Raw genomic sequence first — 20836 nt, forward strand, 5'->3', positions numbered from 1 at the left:
AGGAGAATGGCGTGAACCCGGGAGGCGGAGCTTGCGGTGAGCCGAGATCGCGCCTCTGTACTCCAGCCTGGGCGACAGAGCGAGACTCTGTCTCAAAAAAAAAAAAAAAAAATCCCAAACTATAGCATTCTCTGCAGCTTTGAAAAAGACTATTATATTGTTTTTATTATACATAGAAACTTCATTTTTTTCATATACTCAGATTACACCGTTTGTAATATTGGTACTAGAAACTACAACTCCTTATTCTTACTCTGTTTTGTGTGGCATGTGGCATTACCATATCTGCTTCCTCTACACTTTAGTGGATAGTATTAATAGGCCACTCTCATTTCTGAAGCTGTTACTCCTCATGCCTTACTATCTCCTTTTACTGCAGCAGAATATGACACAAAAAGAAACACATTGGTACAGACCTATAGAAGCATACCTGAAATGGCTAAGAAGGTATGGAATTAGAATTAGGAAGCCATACAAAGTTAGGCTAGAGGAAGAGCAGTGGCTATGATCAACAATTATAAATTCATGGGGGATTCCTTTTGGTAAACAAAACTCCTATCATCCTAGAACTTGAAAGACAAAAAGAAGATAAAGTAGTTTATTCCCACAGATCAGAAATGCAGGCTAAAAGCCAAATAACTTGAATAATAGCCTAACTAAATGTATAGGTAACACATTATACATTGTGGAGAAAACACACTTTAGGAATTTTAAAAATCTTTTGTGCGACCAGGTATGGTGGCTCACGCCTGTAATCCCAGCACTTTGGGAGGCTGAGGCGGGCGGATCACAAGGTCAGGAGATCGAGACCATCCTGGCTAACATGGTGAAACTCCATCTCTACTAAAAATACAAAAATTAGCCGGGCGTGGTGGTGGGCACGTGTAGTCCCAGCTACTCAGGAGGCTGAGGCAGGAGAATGGCATGAACCTGGGAGGCGGAGCTTGCTGTGAGCCGAAATCGCGCCACTGCACTCCAGCCTGGGCGACAGAGCGAGACTCCATCTCAAAACAAAAATCTTTTGTGATTGAAATCCTAGGCCGGGCGTGGTGGCTCACACCTGTAATCCCAGCACTCAGAAGGCCAAGGTGGGGAGATCTCCTGAGGTCAGGAGTTCAAGACCAGCCTGGCTAACATGGTGAAACCCTATCTCTACTAAAAATACAAAAATTAGTTGAGTGTGGTGTCAGGCATCTGTAATCCCAGCCCTTCGGGAGGCTGAGGCAGGAGAATCGCTTGAACCCAGGAGGTGGAGGTTGCAGTGAGCTGAGATCGCGCCACTGCACTCCAGCCTGGGCAACAGCAAGACTCCGTCTCAAAAAAAAGAAAAATCCTAGAAGGCAGCAGTGTCTTACCCTTTAACATAGAATCCTGTTTTGGGTAAATGATAGAATAACTCTGACATTTGAAAGATTAAAAGGTAGGGGAAGGCATAGAGTCCCAACTATCTTTTTTTGTCTCAAAATCAACAAAGGCAGGTGAGCCTCTCATTTTCTTATCTACTGCCTCTTCAAAGAAAAGTCTTCATATTTATAAGATCCTATCTCAGTAAAACACATAGAAAAATATTTAAGGGGATAACATGGCCACCATTCATTTTATTCATTTATTTTATTTGTCACCCACCAGCAAAGTATTATATATTACAAGGATGCAAAGCATCAGCATTATCAGAATTTTAGGAATTGGATAGGATCCTAATTCAACTCCTCTCTCTTCCAGTGCTTGACTCTTCTCTACAATATCATTTAGAGATGCGGAGGCCAGTCTTGCAGGCTTTGTTTCAGTATCTCCTGAGATAACATATTACATCTTTGGACAGCTCCGAGTTTGTATATAAATCATATATTAAGTGAAAATCTGTTTCCCTGTAGCTTTCATTCACTGATCCTGAATGGAGGCATTTTAAAGAATTTTCTTTTTCCACATTACTTCTTCACATACTTAAAGGTAACTCTCATGTTGAAACTAGTCACTATTCTTACCCTCAGACAAGTTACCATCTGCTATTCAGATCTATTCCAGTCTTCCTCCTAGCATGTCATCCTCTTTTCTTCTTTTCTAACTTTCCTTGTTTTAACAGCTTTTTCTTTCTGGCTGTGTTGCCCACTGTGGATTATTCAGCTTTATGTCCCTATAAATTGACATTCTCCAAAAAATTTTGAAATTTCTGGCTGTCCCAGCTTCTTCATAGATAACATAGGCTTTGGAATTGTTTTAGATAAAAGAGTAGAGGTGGGATAGTTTTCCAGCTTTGAGAGTGTCATGTAGCCCAGAATCTGTTGACAAGATAGTATCAATGTTATATTTTGAGGAAGCACACTACTAAAGCCTGCATTCTAAGTTTGCTTTCCTTCTGTGACAGTCTGAGTAACCTTTACATACTTGAGTTGTCCCCAGGTGATTCAGTTTATACCAGTGTGATGATAAAATTATGGAAATGTACTTTCTGCTTAATATTCTGATTATGATTTATACCCCACCAGAAAAAGTGATATTAAATATTTGAAGTGTTGTTAATACATCTCTTTTGTGCCTTTCTCCTCAAAACTATGAGATTCTCAAAGGTAAGAGGCTCTTTAGGCCAAGCACGGTGGCTCGTGCCTGTAGTCCCACCTACTGAAGAGGTTGAGGCAGGAGGATTGCTTGAGCCCAGGAGCTCAAGGCTGCAGTGAGCCATGATCACACCACTTCTCTCCAGCCTGGGTGACACAGCATGACACTGTCTCTAAAAAAATTTTAAATAAAAATAGGCCTTGATTTTGCCAATCTATAACCTTTGTATCCCAGCTACCACGTTGCCTTGAATATAACAAATAATATTTGTTAAACTGAATTAAATGATTAATCACAGATGGCGATGGATAAATAACTTTTCACATAGAATCTCTTGTACCGGCACATAAATTTGTGCCAAACTAATCACTTATGCCCAATCATTATATGCAGGTAATCCAGAAAGCCTATATCCAGCCCAGAAGCCACTGTCTCTCTTGTTAATCCTGTAGTATGGTCTCTTGTTTATTCAAGGAATCTAGTATACCCCTATGGTAGGTGTCAGTTTCTATTTTTTTTTTTTTTTTTTGAGACGGACTCTCGCTCTGTCACCCAGGCTGGAGTGCAGTGGCCCGATCTCGGCTCAGTGCAACCTCCGCCTCCCGGGTTCACGCCATTCTCCTGCCTCAGCCTCTCCGAGTAGCTGGGACTACAGGCGCCCGCCACCATGCCCGGCTAATTTTTTGTATTTTTAGTAGAGACGGGGTTTCACCGTGGTCTCGATCTCCTGACCTCGTGATCCGCCCGCCTCGGCCTCCCAAAGTGCTGGGATTACAAGCGTGAGCCACCGCGCCTGGCCAGTTTCTATTGTTAATGTCTTGTAACTTGGTTCAATTAAAAGCTCTTATCCAGCTGGCCTTGGTGGCACAAGCCTGTAGTCCCAGCTACTCAGGAGGCTGAGGCAGGAGGATCACTTGAGCCTGGGGATTCCAGTCCAGTGTGGGCAACATAGCAAGACCCCATCTCAAAAAAAAAGCCCTTATGTATTTATCACAGGTAATAATCAGCTATTCTCACTCTAGAACATATTACCAAGCATAGGATACACATCTGTATAAATAAAGTCATCTCGGATGAGTGTGATATCATAAAGGGAACATTTATGTTTATCTAAAATACACTGCAGAAAGCAATTTGACACTTTTTTTCTTGTGTTTTATGTGATATAGAAACATGAACCATATCAAACTCTTATGGGTTTTGATGTATTTGGAGTATCAGGAGTAGGCAAACTTTTTCTGTAAAGTGCCAAATAATAAATATTTTAGGCTTTGCAGGCTATATGGTCTGTCACAACCACTTAGCTTTGCCATTGTAGAGTGAAAGTAGTATAGATAACACATAAAATGAATGTGATTATGCTGCAATCAGACTTTATTTATGGACACTGAAATTTAAATTTTGTATAATTTTACATATTACTGAATATTATTCTATTAGTTTCCTAACCATTTTATTTAATTTATTTATTTATTTATTTTTTGAGACGGAGTCTTGCTCTGTTGCCCAGGCTGGAGTGCAGTGGCGCAATCTCGGCTCACTGCAAGCTCCGCCTCCCGGGTTCACGCCATTCTCCTGCCTCAGCCTCTCCAAATAGCTGGGACTACAGGCACCCGCCACCACGCCCGGCTAATTTTTTGTATTTTTAGTAGAGGCGGGGTTTCACTGTGGTCTCGATCTCCTGACCTCGTGATCCGCCCGCCTCGGCCTCCCAAAGTGCTGGGATTACAAACATGAGCCACCGCGCCCGGCCAGTTTCCTAACCATTTTAAAATGGAAATACCATTCTTAGCTCATAGCAATACAAAAATAAGGAGAGGGTGGCTGGGTGCAGTGGCTCACGACTAATCCCAGCACTTTGGGAGGCCAAAATGGGCAGATCATTTAAGGTCAGGAGTTTGAGACCAGTTTAGCCAACATGGTGAAACCCCGTCTGTACTAAAATACAAAAATTAGCCAGGTATGGTGGCGCATGCCTTTTTTTCTTTTTTTTTTTTTTTTTTTTTGAGACAGGGTCTCACTCTGTCTCCCAGGCTGGAGTGCAGTGGTGCAGTCACATCTCACTGAAGTCTCAACCTTCTGGCCTCAAACAGTCCTCCCACCTCAGCCTCCCAAGCTGCTGGGACCACAGGTGTGTGTCACACCTTGCTAAAAGACAGGGTTTTACCATGTTGCCCAGGCAGGTCTCAAACTCCTGAGCTCAGGCCATCCAGCCTCCCCAGCCTCCCAAAGTGCTGGGATTACAGGTGTGAACCACTGAGCCTGGTTTTGGGGAGGTGTTTTCTAATAAATCCATAAGCACGTGTTTCATTTCCCTAGACCAGGCTCCTTTTGCTCTAATACTTAGCTGAATAAAGTAATTATTCATTAACATTCAGCATGATATTTAAGCCGAAGAAATCTTTAGTTCCTTTGGGACATTTTCTTTGATATTTTTCTCACATTATTTGCTCTCTTAATGTGTAAACTTATGAATAAATCTTATTTATTGCAAATGTGATTCGGGTTGCTACTAATCATTAAGGAAGTAGGAGTTAATAATGCCGTTCATAGACCTACTACCAAAAAAATCCAAATGAACCTCTGTTTCAGCTGATCAGCAAGAGATTGCTGTCAGCTAGTTTTTCTCTTGTTTTTCCTTATATTCACTCTTCTCTGTGGCCCAATAATTAGTTGTCTTTTGCTTAGTTGTAAGAGAGACAACCTACTGGTGTGCATTCAGTTCTCAGAATGTTATTTTAAATCAACTTTGAACTAATTTGACTATGCCAAGTTTTAAAAATAATTTTTTTCTAACCAATTTAATTAGTCACTACAACAGATGTAGTTGTCACATCTGTTGGAAACATTTTAGTATGATGAATTTGTCTTTTATGGGCTTTTTAAAAGCACTGTACAAATTTGTAGTTAATAACTCTTCAGTATTGCCACTCTAATCTTACTGAAAAGTGAAGAATGGTGTGGGTGTGGGTATGTGGGTGTGAGGAGAGCTTGTTCCTATAATGTGAAATTGACAGAAGGTATATCACTTTATCTCTTACTTCACCTTGGGTAAACCTTCTCTTAACTCTCACAGCTCTAGATTTTATTATATTATTCAGGTGATTATTTCAAACTAATGCTTCAGCCGGGCACTGTGGCTCACGCCTGTAATCCCAGCACTTTGGGAGGCCGAACCGGGTGGATCACCTGAGGTCAGGAGTTTGAGACCAATCTGACTAACTTGGAGAAACCCTGTCTACTAAAAATACAAAATTAGCCAGGTGTGATGGCGCATGCCTGTAATCCCATCTACTCGGTAGGCTCAGGCAGGAGAATTGCCTGAACCTGGAAGGCGGAGGTTGCAGTAAGCTGAGATCGCACCATTGCACTCCTGCCTGGGCACCAAGAGCGAAACTCCATCTCAAAAAAAAAAACACCTAACACTTCACATTTTAGAGCGGTCTATTTACTAGCTCAAAGTATGTATCTTGTGATCTAAGTAAAATAACTTTGTAGTGTTTCTCCAAAGCCATGTTTCTTTTATGAGTTTGTTGAAAATGCTAACACAGAAAGCCATTTTCACTATTATACAATTTCTCAAAAAGATAAAACATAGCTAGTTAATATTCAATAATAGTTTTCTATAATAATAGCTGTCTGTTGCATTGGTTCTGTAGAATCAAGGTAACTATTTCTTGGGTTTTTTGTTTGTTTTGTTTCTTTTTTGAGATGGAGTCTCACTCTGTCACCCTGGCTGGAATGCAGTGGTGCGATCTCGGCTCACTGCCACCTCCGCCTCCCGAGTTCAAGCTATTCTTGTGCCTCAGCCTCCTGAGTAGCTGGGACTACAGACACCCGCCACCACACCTGGCTAATTTTGTATTTTTAGTAGAGATAGGGTTTCACCATGTTGGTAAGGCTGGTCTCGAACTCCTGACCTGAAATGACCTGCCCACCTCAGCCTCCCAAAGTGCTGGGATTACAGGCGTGAGCCACTGGGCCTAGCCTCCAGGTAACTGTTTTCTAGATATCAAATTTTCTTAAATGCTTATTATGACTTTAATCAATTTTTAGAACTGAGACTTCTGTGAAATCCAGCCAAACAAATTTAATTTTGTTCCATTCTAACTTCAGAGTTTTTGTACTGGTCATAGCTCCTTTTTCTCCATCTTCATCCCTCCACCCCTACCCTTCATAGTGTAATGAAATAAAACTGACCACCAAAGGCTTCTGGTCTGTTAGACATGTTTAGTATAACCTTTAATATTTGCCCAAGCACTTTGACTTCTGTAGATCTATTCAGATTTGAGAACACTCATTTGATCTGTGGAGTCCTTGCTGGTGAGTGCAGTGTAAAGGCAAAATTTTCTATTACCTAATAGTTAAAATTTTGCATCCGGCATGGATTTTGAAGCTGTTTGCTTTTACATTCACCTATTCTGGGGGTAATCTAATAACAGCACTATTTAGGAAATTATAAAAACAATGTTTGAGAAATAATTATCATTGGCTAATTTCATTTGCTGCCCTTTGTGAGAGGCTGCATTGTGGAATTATTTTCCTATCGTAAGCAATTTTATCAACTCTAGTAAAGGCCCACATCCTCCGGAATAAGCCCCTTTATACAGATTTTATACAAATGTAATCTTTATGTACCAGAGAATAGCAATAGACTGTGAAAATGACTCTGAGTTTCATGGAGAAGCTAGTGAGCACTATAAGGATATATTTCTAGCTAGAAACTAATAGCATACAACCTTAAAAAAAAAAAAGGCGAGAGAGAGTACATCCAAGAGAGAAAAATTAGAATGAAGAGAAATGCATTGCACGATAAAGAATGTCACACTAGAGAGGAAAGATAGAATTTTAACATCACCTTTTGCTAGCCCATGGTTACTCTGTTGTTAGTTTATCCCCATGTTGAGTGTTTGTGATTCTAATGTCCTTTTTTAAACTTCTAAGTGGCCTGAGTTTTCCGCTGAATCTGTACAAAACTATTATTTATCAAGCTTTTGGGGGTGGGAACCAGAGGATGTTTCTCCTTTCGGTAATTTTTGTTCTTCTGTCTTCATTGGTTTCCTTTTTTGGCTGAAGAATGGGCTCCTACTGCTTGACTTGTCATCTTTATGTGCTGTTTACACATGGCTTTTGCAAAAGAAGCCATTACCACATCTGATTTATCTTTTATTGCAAGTGCCCATTTAAAAGCATTTGTTTTAACTTAAAAAAGTTTTAATCATCGGGCTAATGTTCCTACTGATTATTATACAACCTAGGGAAATACTGATGTAATTTTTCAAAATAGGAAATTACAAATATTTATATTAATGTATAAAGACATATGTTTTGCTCTTAAGAGGTTTTCCCCTAGGCACTTAAAGCCATTCTTTGCTGAGACTTAACCTTGTCATGTTTTGTTAAAGAGAAGAATATAGAAGCAAAGCACTCGCAATTAACTGATCTTATCAGGATTAAATTCTACATTTTTTAGTTTGCATGTTGCAGACCATCTGGGGTATTACTTAAATACATTGTTGATAATTTAAGTGACTGTGATATTTATTGTTTACTTTAGTTAAGAACCAGGAGCTGGACTCTTCCGCTGGGTATCTTCCTTCTGTGCTTAGCAAGATAACCTCGATTCCTGCTGGTTCTGTGGGCATTTGCACTGCAAAGCATTTCTTACTGGGTTTGCAAAGCAAGGGTAATGTGCTCTGTGGGTGTATGTGTGTCTGTGCACCCTCACCCCCTATTCTCACTGCCATCTCTGTTCACTTCCTTTTACTTATCAAAACTTCTTTTTCTCATCAAAACTTCTTTTTCTCAATCTATGTAAATCTTATTAAAAAGTTTAATGAATCCCTTTTCCCAGACATATAGAAACACTAATAAAAGTTTTATGTATTAAATTTTCCTCACATATTTGCATTTCAGCAAGCCACAAAGTCATTGCACAGATGATGGTGACTGATTACAGCATTGGTCATATCATTAAGCAGCACTTACAAGGCCAGCTTTAAATCTCATTTTACTTGACAGAATGCAAAATAAAATGAAGATAATGTGAAAAACAATGGTATAGTTTAACGGATGTAGTGGATTGGGGATTACAATTGTGTAAAGTGACTGCAGAGGTATATGCTAAATCTCAGACCCTCTTTTTGAGGAAAATTTAGAAATTTCAAGGAGCAAATGTGTGAGTAATAGCAATATAGAAAAATAAGCTTTGAGGCTAGAAACAGTAATAAATCTCTGACATTTTAAAATAGTTGTAAATTGTGTGACTAATCAGAAATATTCTATTTTCTTTCTTAACAGACAGTATGTATCCCAAAACTATCCATTATAAACAGTATTCTTCCTGAGGATCTTGGTTCGGGAATATTTATGAAATAGCCTCATAGTATACCCATTTTAATTCTCCTGTCACAATTTCTTTCTTCAAAGTTGTGATGTTCTCTAAAATATAATGAGGACCTCTTTGAGAACTTGCTAACAAAAGCTGAAAGGAAGCCCAATTTTAGTTAAATCCATAGGCTTGGCCCACTTCAGGAGTTCAAGAAACACCATATAGGGACCTCCTGTCTTTATTGCTTTGGTTCATGTTACTTTGCAAAAAGTAATATTTTAAGAAATATAAATCATTCTGGATATGAATTGTGATGTGATAGTATCAATCTATAGTGTATATCACTAACCTAAAGTTATTGTTTAGATCAGTTTTGGGGATATTTTGATTTTTTTTTTTTTTTTTTTGTGAGTTGGAGTCTCACTCTGTCGCCAGGCTGGAGTGCAGTGGCATGACCTCGGCTCACTGCAACCTCTGCCTCCTGGGTTCAAGCGATTCTCGTGCCTCGGCCTCCTGAGTAGCTGGGATTACAGGCACATGCCACCATGCCTGGCTAATTTTTGTATTTTTGGTGAAGATGGGATTTCACCATGTTGGCCAGGCTGGTCTCGATCTCCTGACCTCATGATTCACCCCCCTCGGCCTCCCAAAGTGCTAGGATTACATGCATAAGCCACCGCGCCCGGCCGATCTTTAATATTTTATATTCCCTATTGCTATCATGACTTTGGCAAGAGAGTAATAATTTCCTTTGGGTATCTTCACTGTTTCAGAGGTAGATACTTAAGAAGAAAGTTTACTAAGGAATTAAATCACAGATAACTACTTTTTTTTTGGTGGGGGACAGAGTATTGCTCTGTTGCCCAGGCTGGAGTGCAGTGGCGTGATCTCAGCTTACTGCAACCTCCACCTCCCGGGTTCAAGCAATTCTCCTGCCTCAGCCTTGCAAGTAGCTGGGATTACAGGCACCCGCCACCATACCCGGCTAATTTTTTTATATTTTTAGTGGAGATGGGGTTTCACCATGTTGGCCAGGCTGGTTTCCAACTCCTGACCTCAAATGATCCGCCTTCCTCAGCCTCCCAAATTGCTAGGATTACAGGCGTGAGCCACCACACCTGGCCAACAACCACATTTTAAATCACTTTCCTGATAATATCCCTTCTACCTCTAAATCAGAAAACATTAAAATACAATGAAGCTACAACTTAAATTTGAAGTATTTCTTTTCCACCAGTTATACAGGTATATTATATTCATCATCATTGACTTTGACTTTCTTTTCTTTTTTTTTTTTTTTTTTTACCCCAAGTTTACAACCTCCACCTGCCAGGCTCAAGTGATCCTCCCACCTCAGCCTCCTTAGTGGCTGGGAATATAGGCACACGCCACCACACCTGGCTAATTTTTTGTATTTTTGGTAGAGATGGGGTCTTGCCATATTGCCCAGGCTGGTCTCGAACTTCTGGACTCAAGCGGTCTGCCCGTCTCGCCCTCCCAAACTGCTGGGATTAAAGGCGTGAACTACCTCACCCAGCTGACTTTGACTTTCAAAACCAACTAACTAAATTACCAAGGTTTAATATTATATTACCCTTATAAAAGAGAACTTTTATACTACGTACCAGTTAGTAGCTTATAATTCTTTCCTCTAACTACTTTTTTCTTTTAGAAACCTATTAAGGCTTATTTTTTACTGTTTTTAAAAGGCTTGGAAGATGTTAAGGATTTTTTAGCACTTTCTGCATAAATTGTTTACTAGATTCTTCAGGTTTTAAAGATCATTTCAGTACTGAAACCAGATACAAGTGCTTGCATAAGAAAATAATCACTTTTTATTACAAAAGTAATACGTACTTACTTTAGAAAGGTTAGGAAATAGAGAAAAACCACAAACAAAAAGATCGTTTGCAATCCCATGATTATTAATAGTTTAGTACACCTTAAAATATTTTTTCTTTTTTTTTCTTTGAGACAGAGTCTCGCTCTGTCACCAGGCTAGAGTGCAGTGGCGCGATCTCGGCTCACTGCAACCTCCGTCTCCTAGGTTTAAGCGATTCTCCTGCCTCAGCATCCCGAGTAGCTGGGACTACAGGCACGCGCCACCACACCCAGCTAATTTTTGTATTTTTAGTAGAGACGGGGTTTCACCATGTTGGCCAGGATGGTCTTGATCTCTTGACCTCATGATCCACCCGCCTCAGCCTCCCAAAGTGCTGGGATTGTAGGCGTGAGCCACTGCGCCCGGCCCATATCCTGCTTTTAATAATATCTGAAATTCATAGGTCAAAAAAACGGTAATTTATAACTTATAAAGGCACATATATAATCAGGGTCTGATGATTCTGAGACATAATCCCTTTGCATAAATAGTTTTTGAGAGAAAGCCTTTAGGAAAAAAAATATTGTTTTCTTCCCCAAAACAAAGAAAATACTGAATTATCATACTTAGCAGGAGCCATTGACTTTTTAAATGAAATTGAGGATCTTCAAATAATGTTTCTGTTCAATTAAATATTTGTCTAATTTTTTTCATATTAAAACCAACTAGATATCATTGCAGTACTTTACATATATAGGCAGCCAGTCTTTTTATCATGGCATCTTTTTTTCCTTTTTCTTTTTGAGATGGAGCCTCCCTCCTGTCGCGCAAGCTGGAGTGCAGTGGCACGATTTCAGCTCACTGCAATCTCCACCTCCCGGGTTCAAGCGATTCTCCTTCCTCAGCCTCTTGAGTAGCTGGGATTACAGGTGTGCACCACCACGCCTGGCTAATTTTTGTAGTTTTGGTAGAGACGGGGTTTCGCCATTGTTGGTTAGGCTGGTCCTAAGCTCCTGACCTCAGGGTGACACACCCGCTTCGGCCTCCCAAAGTGCTAGGATTACAGGTGTGAGCCACTGCACCTGGCCAGCATCTTTTTTCTTACAGATTCCCCATCAGTTCAGGTAAGCAACATCTAGATTAACACCTTTGAATCACATTAAGTCTCAGCTTTGCCTTTTTGTCACTGAGGATGGTTCAGACACAGCCATATATTCATCTTCTACTTGAGAAGATCCCTTTAAAGTTTTCAGGCTAATTTGGTATGTGCAGTTGCAGTCTTACATAATCCAATGGCCCTTGATGATGGTCACAGCCAAAGGCAACAACACTGTCAGTTAGAATTCTTTACTGATATTAAATGCCAAATTCTGGGTGTCTTGTGTCATGGAGACTTTATATTTTCTTCTGGCCAGTCTTGTCTTCTGGCTTTCAGCCTTCTTGTATGTAAAAACCTAGTGTCAGCCACTCCTCTGTTAAGAGGAGTTTGGATGCTGTTTGTACTTCTCAAAGTTAGAGTCGGGTTTGCTATGTGTTATTTTGAGCATAACAGGACATGTCCTGAAGCTGGGCACACTGGCATGTGCCTGTAGTCCTAGCTAATCGGGAGCCTGAGGTGGGAAGATCCCTTGGGCCCAGGGATTTGAATCCTGCCTGAGCAACATAGCGAGAGCCTATGTCTAAAAAATAAATATATACATAAGTAAAATAAATAGGACATGTACTTTGGTCCTACTTGAAATACCTTCTAGTGTCATGGGAAGAAGATGGGCTTGAGAACCAGAGATAGATCTGAGTCTAAACACTAGCTGTTCATCTATAAAATAGAAATAATGACTACTTCATAATTATACTGTAAATAATTAAATGAAAAAACATGCTCAAGTGATTAGTACAGCACCTGGCACATGGTAAACATACAAAAATATTATTTTTCTCTTATTTTACTGATGGAGGAGATAAAATGCTGGACTAGACTATGAGTCTGGTCAAATGAGCCACTTTATTTCTTCCTAAACATGCTTTTCTAAACATTTTAGTTACTGAATAGCACAGGACAAAGAAGAACTTCTCAAGTGACCTGGATTTACCTAACATACCTTCAACACGTTTTTACTGAGCATCTATTACATACCAAAAACTGTACAAGAAAGATAGAGAGCTAAGTAAGACAGTAACAAGTTCTCATCCCCCAAGGATTTCTTAGTCTAATGGAAAAGACATGAATATGCCAGTGATGATAGGGTACAATGGGAACAAAAGAGGACTGGTATCTAAACATACTTTAGGCAGCCAAGGAAAATCTAGAAGAAATGACAGTTGAGCTAAGTGTGGACTTCCAGGCAGAAGGAATAACATTTACAAAGGCACAGAGATAATAGAAAGATGCTCTGTCCTAGGAACTACAAATAGTTTTGAAGTAATGGGGAGAAGGATATATGTGGAGGTGTAGCTGGACGAAGCTGGAGAGAGAGGTAAGGGTCAGATTTTAAAGTATTTTCTGTCTTACTAAAACCCAATGAAGGGTTTTAAACTAGAAAATTGAATTTTCAATGTTTAATTTTAGAAATAAGCACTTCAGCAGCGTAATTTGAGATGAGAAAGAAGGAAGGAAGAAAGAAGAAAAACCGTTGAGGGCATTTATGGTAATCTGGATGAGGCATTCTAAGAGCTTTAACAGGCCGGGCACAGTGGCTCACACCTGTAATCTCAACACTTTGGGAGGCTGTGGTGGGCAGATCACTTGAGGTCAGGAGGTCAAGACCAGCCTGACCAACATGGAGAAACCCTGTCTCTCCTAAAAATACAAAATTAGCCGGGCACGGTGGCAAATGCCTGTAATCCCAGCTACGTGGGAGGCTCAGGCAGGAGAATCACTTGAACCTGGGAGGCGGAGGTTGCAGTGAGCCGACGTCGCGCCATTGCACTCCAACCTGGGCAACAAGAGCAAAACCCTGTCTCAAAAAAACAAGAAATGATGGAGGAAGTTGGGTTGGGAAGCCCAGACAGCAGCAGAGATGAGTTTAGTTTGCAACATGTTGCATTCTACACCCCTGGGAGGATGCTCAACAAATAGTTGTCTGTGTTGTCCTAGAGATCTGGACAACAGTGTCAACTGGAGAAGTTGATTTGACCATATGTGAATGTGCTACAAATGGTAATCCAACCCAACTGTTATGTTTTTCTTTTATTTCTGAAGACTAGTACATGTTAGGTGCTCAGTAAGTATTTGTTGAGTTGAAATTACTGTGGCTAGGGCTTTTATCATTGATCTCTTCTATATATGCTTTGGAAAAAAAAGAGATTGTTCGGTCTAATTTAACTGAGCAGTAGGCAAGTTTGGGTCAGGTGGTGCTGGCCTAAGTAATGTTTAGTTCACAAATAGCTTCTTGATGACAGACTACCACTTACCACTTGAACAAACTGGCACAAAATTGGCTCTTACTTGATTATCTTAGGTATTTTTCTGATTATTGAACAGCCTTCTCAGTTGTGACAAATTATTTGAAGAAGCCCAAAGTTCCTCTCCATGTGAATGGGTTTAGATAGCTATTCACAATGCTAGGACTAGCATGTAGCAATTTCAGAAAGCGTATTTGTTTAATACCAGCTGATCTATTTTTGGACAGCTCTATAGCCACTTGCCTGACTCAAAAGAAACAGTGAGATAAGTGCCCTGGAAAGTAGCATAGCATCTTAACAATATGACAAATTCATTCTAGTGTCCCCCAGGCCCTAGCACATTATAGGTGTTCTGCTCATTGGTTGGTTGAATTAAATGAGTAAGCATAGTACTTTAGAATTTATAATATGGTTTCATATACAGTATGTTATTGTATTTGATCCTCAGAACCCTGTAAGTCAAACCAAGTATTATTTTTATGTTAAATATGAGGAAATTCATACATTCTTGTCAAGAATAATTGCTGTATCTCAGATACATTTGCAGACAGAGACAGCCTTGTTGTCAGTGTTTCAGTTCCATCTTTCATATCCTAAGTCATATTTGTTATCAGCCAATGAAAGATCTACCGAATATGAATTCAACTGCTGCCAGTTTGAGATGCTTTTGAGTTGCATGTTTCAAGATGGCTTGGGAGTGAAGCTGGCCTGAAGTTCCTGTGTGCAATGTGTCTTTCCTTGCCTTTATAGAGCCCTGGTTAATATTCATCACAGTGGAGGCTGGTTTACAAGTTAAGGAGCAGCAGTGATTTTACTAATATAATACATATAACATTGATTTGAGTACTACAGTGTGTAAGCTGGTTCAAACTATATTGTTTGCTCATAGGAACACCTTCTTCTTTTTTTTTTTTTTTGAGACAGAGTTTCACTCTTGTTGCCCAGGCTGGAGTGCAATGGCATGATCTTGGCTTACTGCAACCTCTGCCTCCCAGGTTCAATCAGTTCTCCTGCTTCAGCCTCCCGAGTAGCTGGGATTACAGGCATGCGCCACCACGCCTGGCTAATTTTGTATTTTTAGTAGAGATGCGGTTTCTCCATGTTGGACAGGCTCGAACTCCCAACCTCAGGTGATCTGCCCACCTCAGTCTCCCAAAGTGCTGGGATTACAGGTGTGAGCCACCGTGCCCGGCCAGGAACACCTTCTTCCTTCCTTTATTGTTTCTCTGTGGTTTGTAATATGGTCGAAGGCTCTTACCAAGATTTCATGCCTAAGTGGCTGATATACAGCTCTCTGGTGAGCACGTGCAGATGTCACTTGCCATCACGTTTGGCTTTCGTTAGGTTTTTTTTCTTCTTTTAACTTTTAGGTACATGCGCAGGTTTGTTATGTAGGTAAATTCGTGTCATGGGGGTTTGTTTTACAGATTATTTTGTCACCCAAGTACTAAGCCTGGTACCCAATGGTTATTTTTTCTGACGCTCTCCTTCCTCCCACCCTCCACCCTCAAGTAGGCTCTGGTGTCTGTTGTTCCCCTCCTTGTATCCATGTGTTCTTATCATTTAGGTCCCACTTATAAGTGAGAACATGCAGTATTTGCTTTTATTGTTCCTGTGTTCATTTGCTAAGGATAATGGCCTCCATCTCCATCTGTGTTCCTGCAAAGGACATGAGCTCGTTCTTTTTTATGGCTGCATAGTATTCCATGGTGTATATATACCACATTTTCTTTATCTAATTTGCCATTGGTGGGCATTTAGATTGATTTCATATATTTGTCATTGTGAATAGTGCTACAATAAACATACACATGCATGTGTGTTAATGGTAGAACGATTTATATTCCTTCGGGTATATACCTTGTAATAGGATTGCTGGGTCAAATGGTAGTTCTGTTTTTAGCTCCTTGAGGAATCACCACACTGCTTTCCACAGTGGTTGAACTAATTTACATTCCCACCAACAGTGTATAAGCATTCCCTTTTCTCTGCAACCTCACCAGCATCTGTTATTTTTTGACTTTTTAGTAATAGCCATTCTGACTGGTGGGAGATGTTATCTCACTGTGGTTTTGATTTGCATTTCTCTAATGGTCAGTGATACTGAGCCGTTTTTCTTATGCTTGTTGGCCACATATATATCTTCTTTTGAAAAGTGTTCACGTCCTTTTGCCCATTTTTTAATGGGGTTGTTTCTTCCTTGTAAATTTGTTTGAGTTTCTTATAGATGCTGGATATTAGACCTTTGTCAGATGCATAATTTGCAAATATTTTCTCCAATTCTGTAGGTTGTTTATTGATAGTTTCTTTCACTGTGCAGAAGCTCTTACGTTTAATTAGATCCCATTTGTCAATTTTTGCTTTTGTTGTGAATTGCTTTTGGCATCTTCATCATAAAATCTTTGCCAATTCTTAGCTGGGCACTGTGGCTCATGCCTGTAATCCCAGCACTTTGGGAGGCCGAGGTGGGTGGATCATGAGGTCAGGAGATCAAGATCAGCCTGACCAACATGGTGAAACTCCGTCTCTACTAAAAACACAAAAATTAGCCTGGCGTGGTGGCACACACCTGTAGTCCCAGCTACTCTGGAGGCTGACGCAGGAGAATTGCTTGAACTTAGGCGGAGGTTGCAGTGAGCCAAGATCACACCACTACACTCCAACCTGGGCAACAAAGTGAGACTGTGTCTCAAAAAAATAATAACAATCACATAAAACTGAGTGTGGAACAAGAAATGAAGGTGGCTGTCTTGTCTGATTCCAAAATTTGAGAAGTTGTGCAGGGCCCAAGAAGTACACACATATTATTAGTAATTATGGTTATTTAAGAATAAAATAATTTTTTATTTCAATTTATGAGTTTAATAATTTTCAAATGGCTACCAAATACTATTGCTTAGAACTAACTACTTAACAAGTGAATACTCAGGGCACTGTGAACTGAAAAATTTCGAAAATCTCTGCGCTATGACTTTGTCTTAAAATAAAATGTCAATTTTATGTGGCATGTGTTTTACCTTACAATGTATGTTAGTAATATTACTAAGGTCTCACAGCCTAGGCAACATAGTAAGACCCCATCTCTACAAAAAAAAAAAAAAAATAGTTTTGGGTTTTACATTTAAGTCTTTAATCCATCTTGAGTTGACTTTTGTATATGGTGTAAGGAAGGGATCCAGTTTCAATCTTGTGTGTATGGCTAGCCAGTTATCCCAGCACCATTTATTGAATAGAGAATCCTTCCTTTCCTCATTGCTTGTTTTTATCAGCTTTGTCGAGGATCAGATAGTTGTAGGTGTGCGGCCTTATTTCTAGGTTCTCTATTCTGTTTCATATGTCCGTTTTCATACCAGTACACCATGCTGGTGTTTGTTTTTTGTTGTTGTTTTCTTTTTTTTTTTTTTTTTTTTTTTTTTTTTTTTTTTTTTTTTTTTTTTTGAGGCTGAGTCTCACTCTATCACCCAGGCTGGAGTGCAGTGGCTTGATCATCTCAGCTCACTGCAACCTCCACCTTCCGAGCTTAAGCAATTCTCCTGCTTCAGCCTCCCAAGTAGCTGGGACTACAGGCATATGCCACCATGCCCAGCTAATTTTTGTATTTTTGTAGAGACAAGGTTTTGCCACGTTGGCCAGGGTGGTCTCAAACTCCTGACCTCAGGTGATCTGCCTGCCTCAGCCTCCCAGAGTGCTGGGATTACCGACATGAACCACCATGCCCAGCCCACCATGCTGTTTTGGTTACTGTAGCATTGTAGAGATCTTTCACCTTCCTGGTTAGCTGGCATTCCTAGGTGTTTTATTCTTTTTGTGGCAAGGTTATTTATTTTTCAAATGACTAATTCATTTCCTACTAGTGTGGATTTCTTCTTCTTCCACCTAGAGCACCTTTCTTTTAACTTTAGGAATAGGTCCAACTACTGGGATGGTATCTTCTCATCCACATTCTCTTCCATGTGCAGTGGTCTCTCAATATCTGTGGGGCCTTGGTTCCAAGACCTCTCCTGGATACCAAAATCCACAAATGCTCAAGTCTTGGATTTAAAATGACATGGTATTTACATATAACCTATGCATATTCTCCTGAATACTTTAAATCAAATATCTAGATTACTCATAATACCTAATAAAATATACATGCTGTGTAAATAGTTGTTATACTATATTCTTTAGGGAACAATGACAGGAAAAAAGTCTGTACATGTTCAGCATAGATAAAGTTTTTTTTCCAGATACTTTTGATCCATGGTTGATTGAATCCATGGATGCAGAACCCACAGATACAGAGTGCTGACTCTACTTGCTTTAAAACTGTTTTTCCTGTGGAGTGAAGTATTTGGCCCGGGAGGGAACTCTGTGTTTCCAGGATTTATTTCTCTTGGAGGTTGGAGGTGTTGTGTCATTCATCTGTGAAGAAATACATCTCAGCTGCTGGGTCATTTTAATTGTTTACAAAGAAACATTTCACCATTTTTGATATCATGTTTGATGCCATGACAATGATTGAAGTAAGCCTGTGCTAGATGTACTCAACTTCTGTCTCCCTGACAACTAGTCTAGATTTTAGCTTCTCCATGCAGGGCTAGTGTGAGGATACGTGCTGTTTGGAAATATGAAACATTTTTCAACCTGATTAGGTTCCTCAAGAATATGTTTTGCCTGTAATCCCATCACTGTGGGAGGCCGTGGTGGAAGGATTAAGAGAGGCCAGGAGTTTGAGATCAGCCTGGACTACATAGTGAGACCCCGTTTCTACAAAAAATTTAAAACTTAGCCAGGTTTTGGTGGAGCATACCTGTAGTTCTAGCTACTCTGGAGGCTGAGGCAGGAGGATCCCTTAAACCCAGGAATTCAAGGCTGCAGTGAGCTATGGTCACGCCACTGCACTCCAGCCTGGGTGACAGAGTGAGACCCTGTCTCAAAAAAAAAAAAAAGAATATATTTTGATTGACGCACAAATTGCATTGTGTCCTGTGCATAGTAATAACTTAGGCATTTAGGAATGACAAAGTAACTCCTTTAAGTATGTTACACAAGGAAGACCATAGGAATATAAATTGCTGGATAATTGTTTTTCAGATTAACAGTGATATAGAAATAGGACCAAACTTAGGTTGGAACTGCTTAAGCTGCTGATAATGTGTAGTGAACAGCAGCTCTTCCTTTTGACCATGTTATTAGCTAAGATTCTTAGTTTATATTAGTAGCAATATTTTTGAGGCTTCCAAAAACCATTGTTGATTCTCAGAGTTTATTCTCCCACTTATGCCTAATCTTCTTGCTTTTGTATGTGTTCATTCATTTGTAGAGTATAAATGGCATTCGCACAGAGGAGGTGGCTGTCGTGACAAAGGGGCCATCTACTAACCCTGACTCTGAATGGGAGGGTCCCAAGCATTCGGTAGTTCCTAGTAAAAGCCAGATGACCACCCCGTCGGAGTCTCTGCAAAGCTTTGCCTTTGGCTCCCTCTCCATAAGCAGCAAGGAGACAGAAGAGAAGGAGGAGGGGGCAGCTGGCTATCTTGATATTAAGGAGATGCCAAGAGGCCCAACTGGGGAATGTATAGGAGTGGAGGAACAGGCCAGTGCCTTAAAGTTCTCAGTAACACCAGCTTCCTGTCAGCTGCAACCTGGTATAAAAAAGGCAGAGAGTAGTGAAGAACACGTTACACCAGGAGAGCCACTTGGAAAACAAAATGGATCATTTCATGACTTTCATGTGGGTAACCAGTTCCCCACCCTCATTCGAAGTTTCCAGGTAGTAACTTATTCAATGATGCAGGTCTAATGACTGTCTTTGGAAGAGGGCCAGAATCTGTCCTGTGGAGGAGGTGGTGATGGTGTGGTGAGGGTAGTGGCCTGCCTGCTGTTTTCAAAGTCACAGACTAAAATTAAAGGCTTTGATTGTGCCAAAGAAATTCATTCAGAGCAATTAACTCCATGGCTAGAAGTGCTTTCTTCTCTGATAACTTAACAAAACTCCAGCTGTCGGTCTTTATGAAGCTGGTTAAGTGCGTTCATCTTTTCCTTGCTCAAGTGTGGGCTATGGAAAGAGGTGAACTGCGGTGACTTCTGTGGTGAGGAGGCTTCAGTGTTCTGAGACCATGCTTAAAAAATTCAAATACTCTTAATTAAAGGGGCAACTCATCTTCTTATGAGATTTCAGGCCCCAAATAATTATGTACTGCAGCCACATTGTGCAGCCCACCATTCCCACTGACCCCACCCACAAGAGCGTTCAGGATCATAGGCACTGATTTCCTATGCTAAGGTGGTTGGCCACTTAACCTTATCACAATCAAATAGTAGTTTCAGGGTGATTTATACTCCTGGGGAAGGTGAGCAGATGGACAAGAAGGCCTTTGGTATTCCACTAATGTTCATTCTTCTGAAATTCTGGGATTAATCACCAGGTGGTGGTAGAACTGATTGTTTTTTTCTTTCCAGTTTTCCAAATACTGTCTCTTCTCAGTAACTCCAAAGTGAATCTCTGACATTGATCTGAAAAAAGTTAATGAATTCGAGGGTAATGCATTCCATTGCCACTGCTGTTTCATGTACCATTTGTACTCAGTGGAGGAAACGTGGCTGATTTTCTTAATTATAATGGTACAGACACAAGGACAAATCAAAGTGATTGCTATTTGGCAAGTCGTTTTATATTCAAATTCTGAAGGTCAGTCTGAAGTGTTTTCTATCACCAGCCATAACTGCTCTTACAGCTTTCC

At 40.2% G+C, this 20836-nt stretch overlaps 1 protein-coding gene across 5 annotated transcripts in view; it reads left to right on the forward strand.

Moving 5' to 3' along the window:
* EPB41 (erythrocyte membrane protein band 4.1) overlaps nt 1-20836 on the forward strand; it is a 227662-nt gene that overhangs the window by 184501 nt on the left and 22325 nt on the right. Inside the window, exon 17 of one of the 5 annotated variants that reach the window (XM_058444377.1) lies at nt 19417-19866. The exons of the other annotated variants lie outside the window; for them this stretch is intronic. Coding sequence (XP_058300360.1) covers nt 19417-19866 — 450 coding nt within the window. The remainder of the gene's footprint in view (nt 1-19416; nt 19867-20836) is intronic. 5 annotated transcript variants of the gene reach the window in all.

Source organism: Hylobates moloch, unplaced genomic scaffold, assembly GCF_009828535.3.
Source record: "Hylobates moloch isolate HMO894 unplaced genomic scaffold, HMol_V3 SCAFFOLD_9, whole genome shotgun sequence".
NCBI lineage: Eukaryota > Metazoa > Chordata > Mammalia > Primates > Hylobatidae > Hylobates > Hylobates moloch.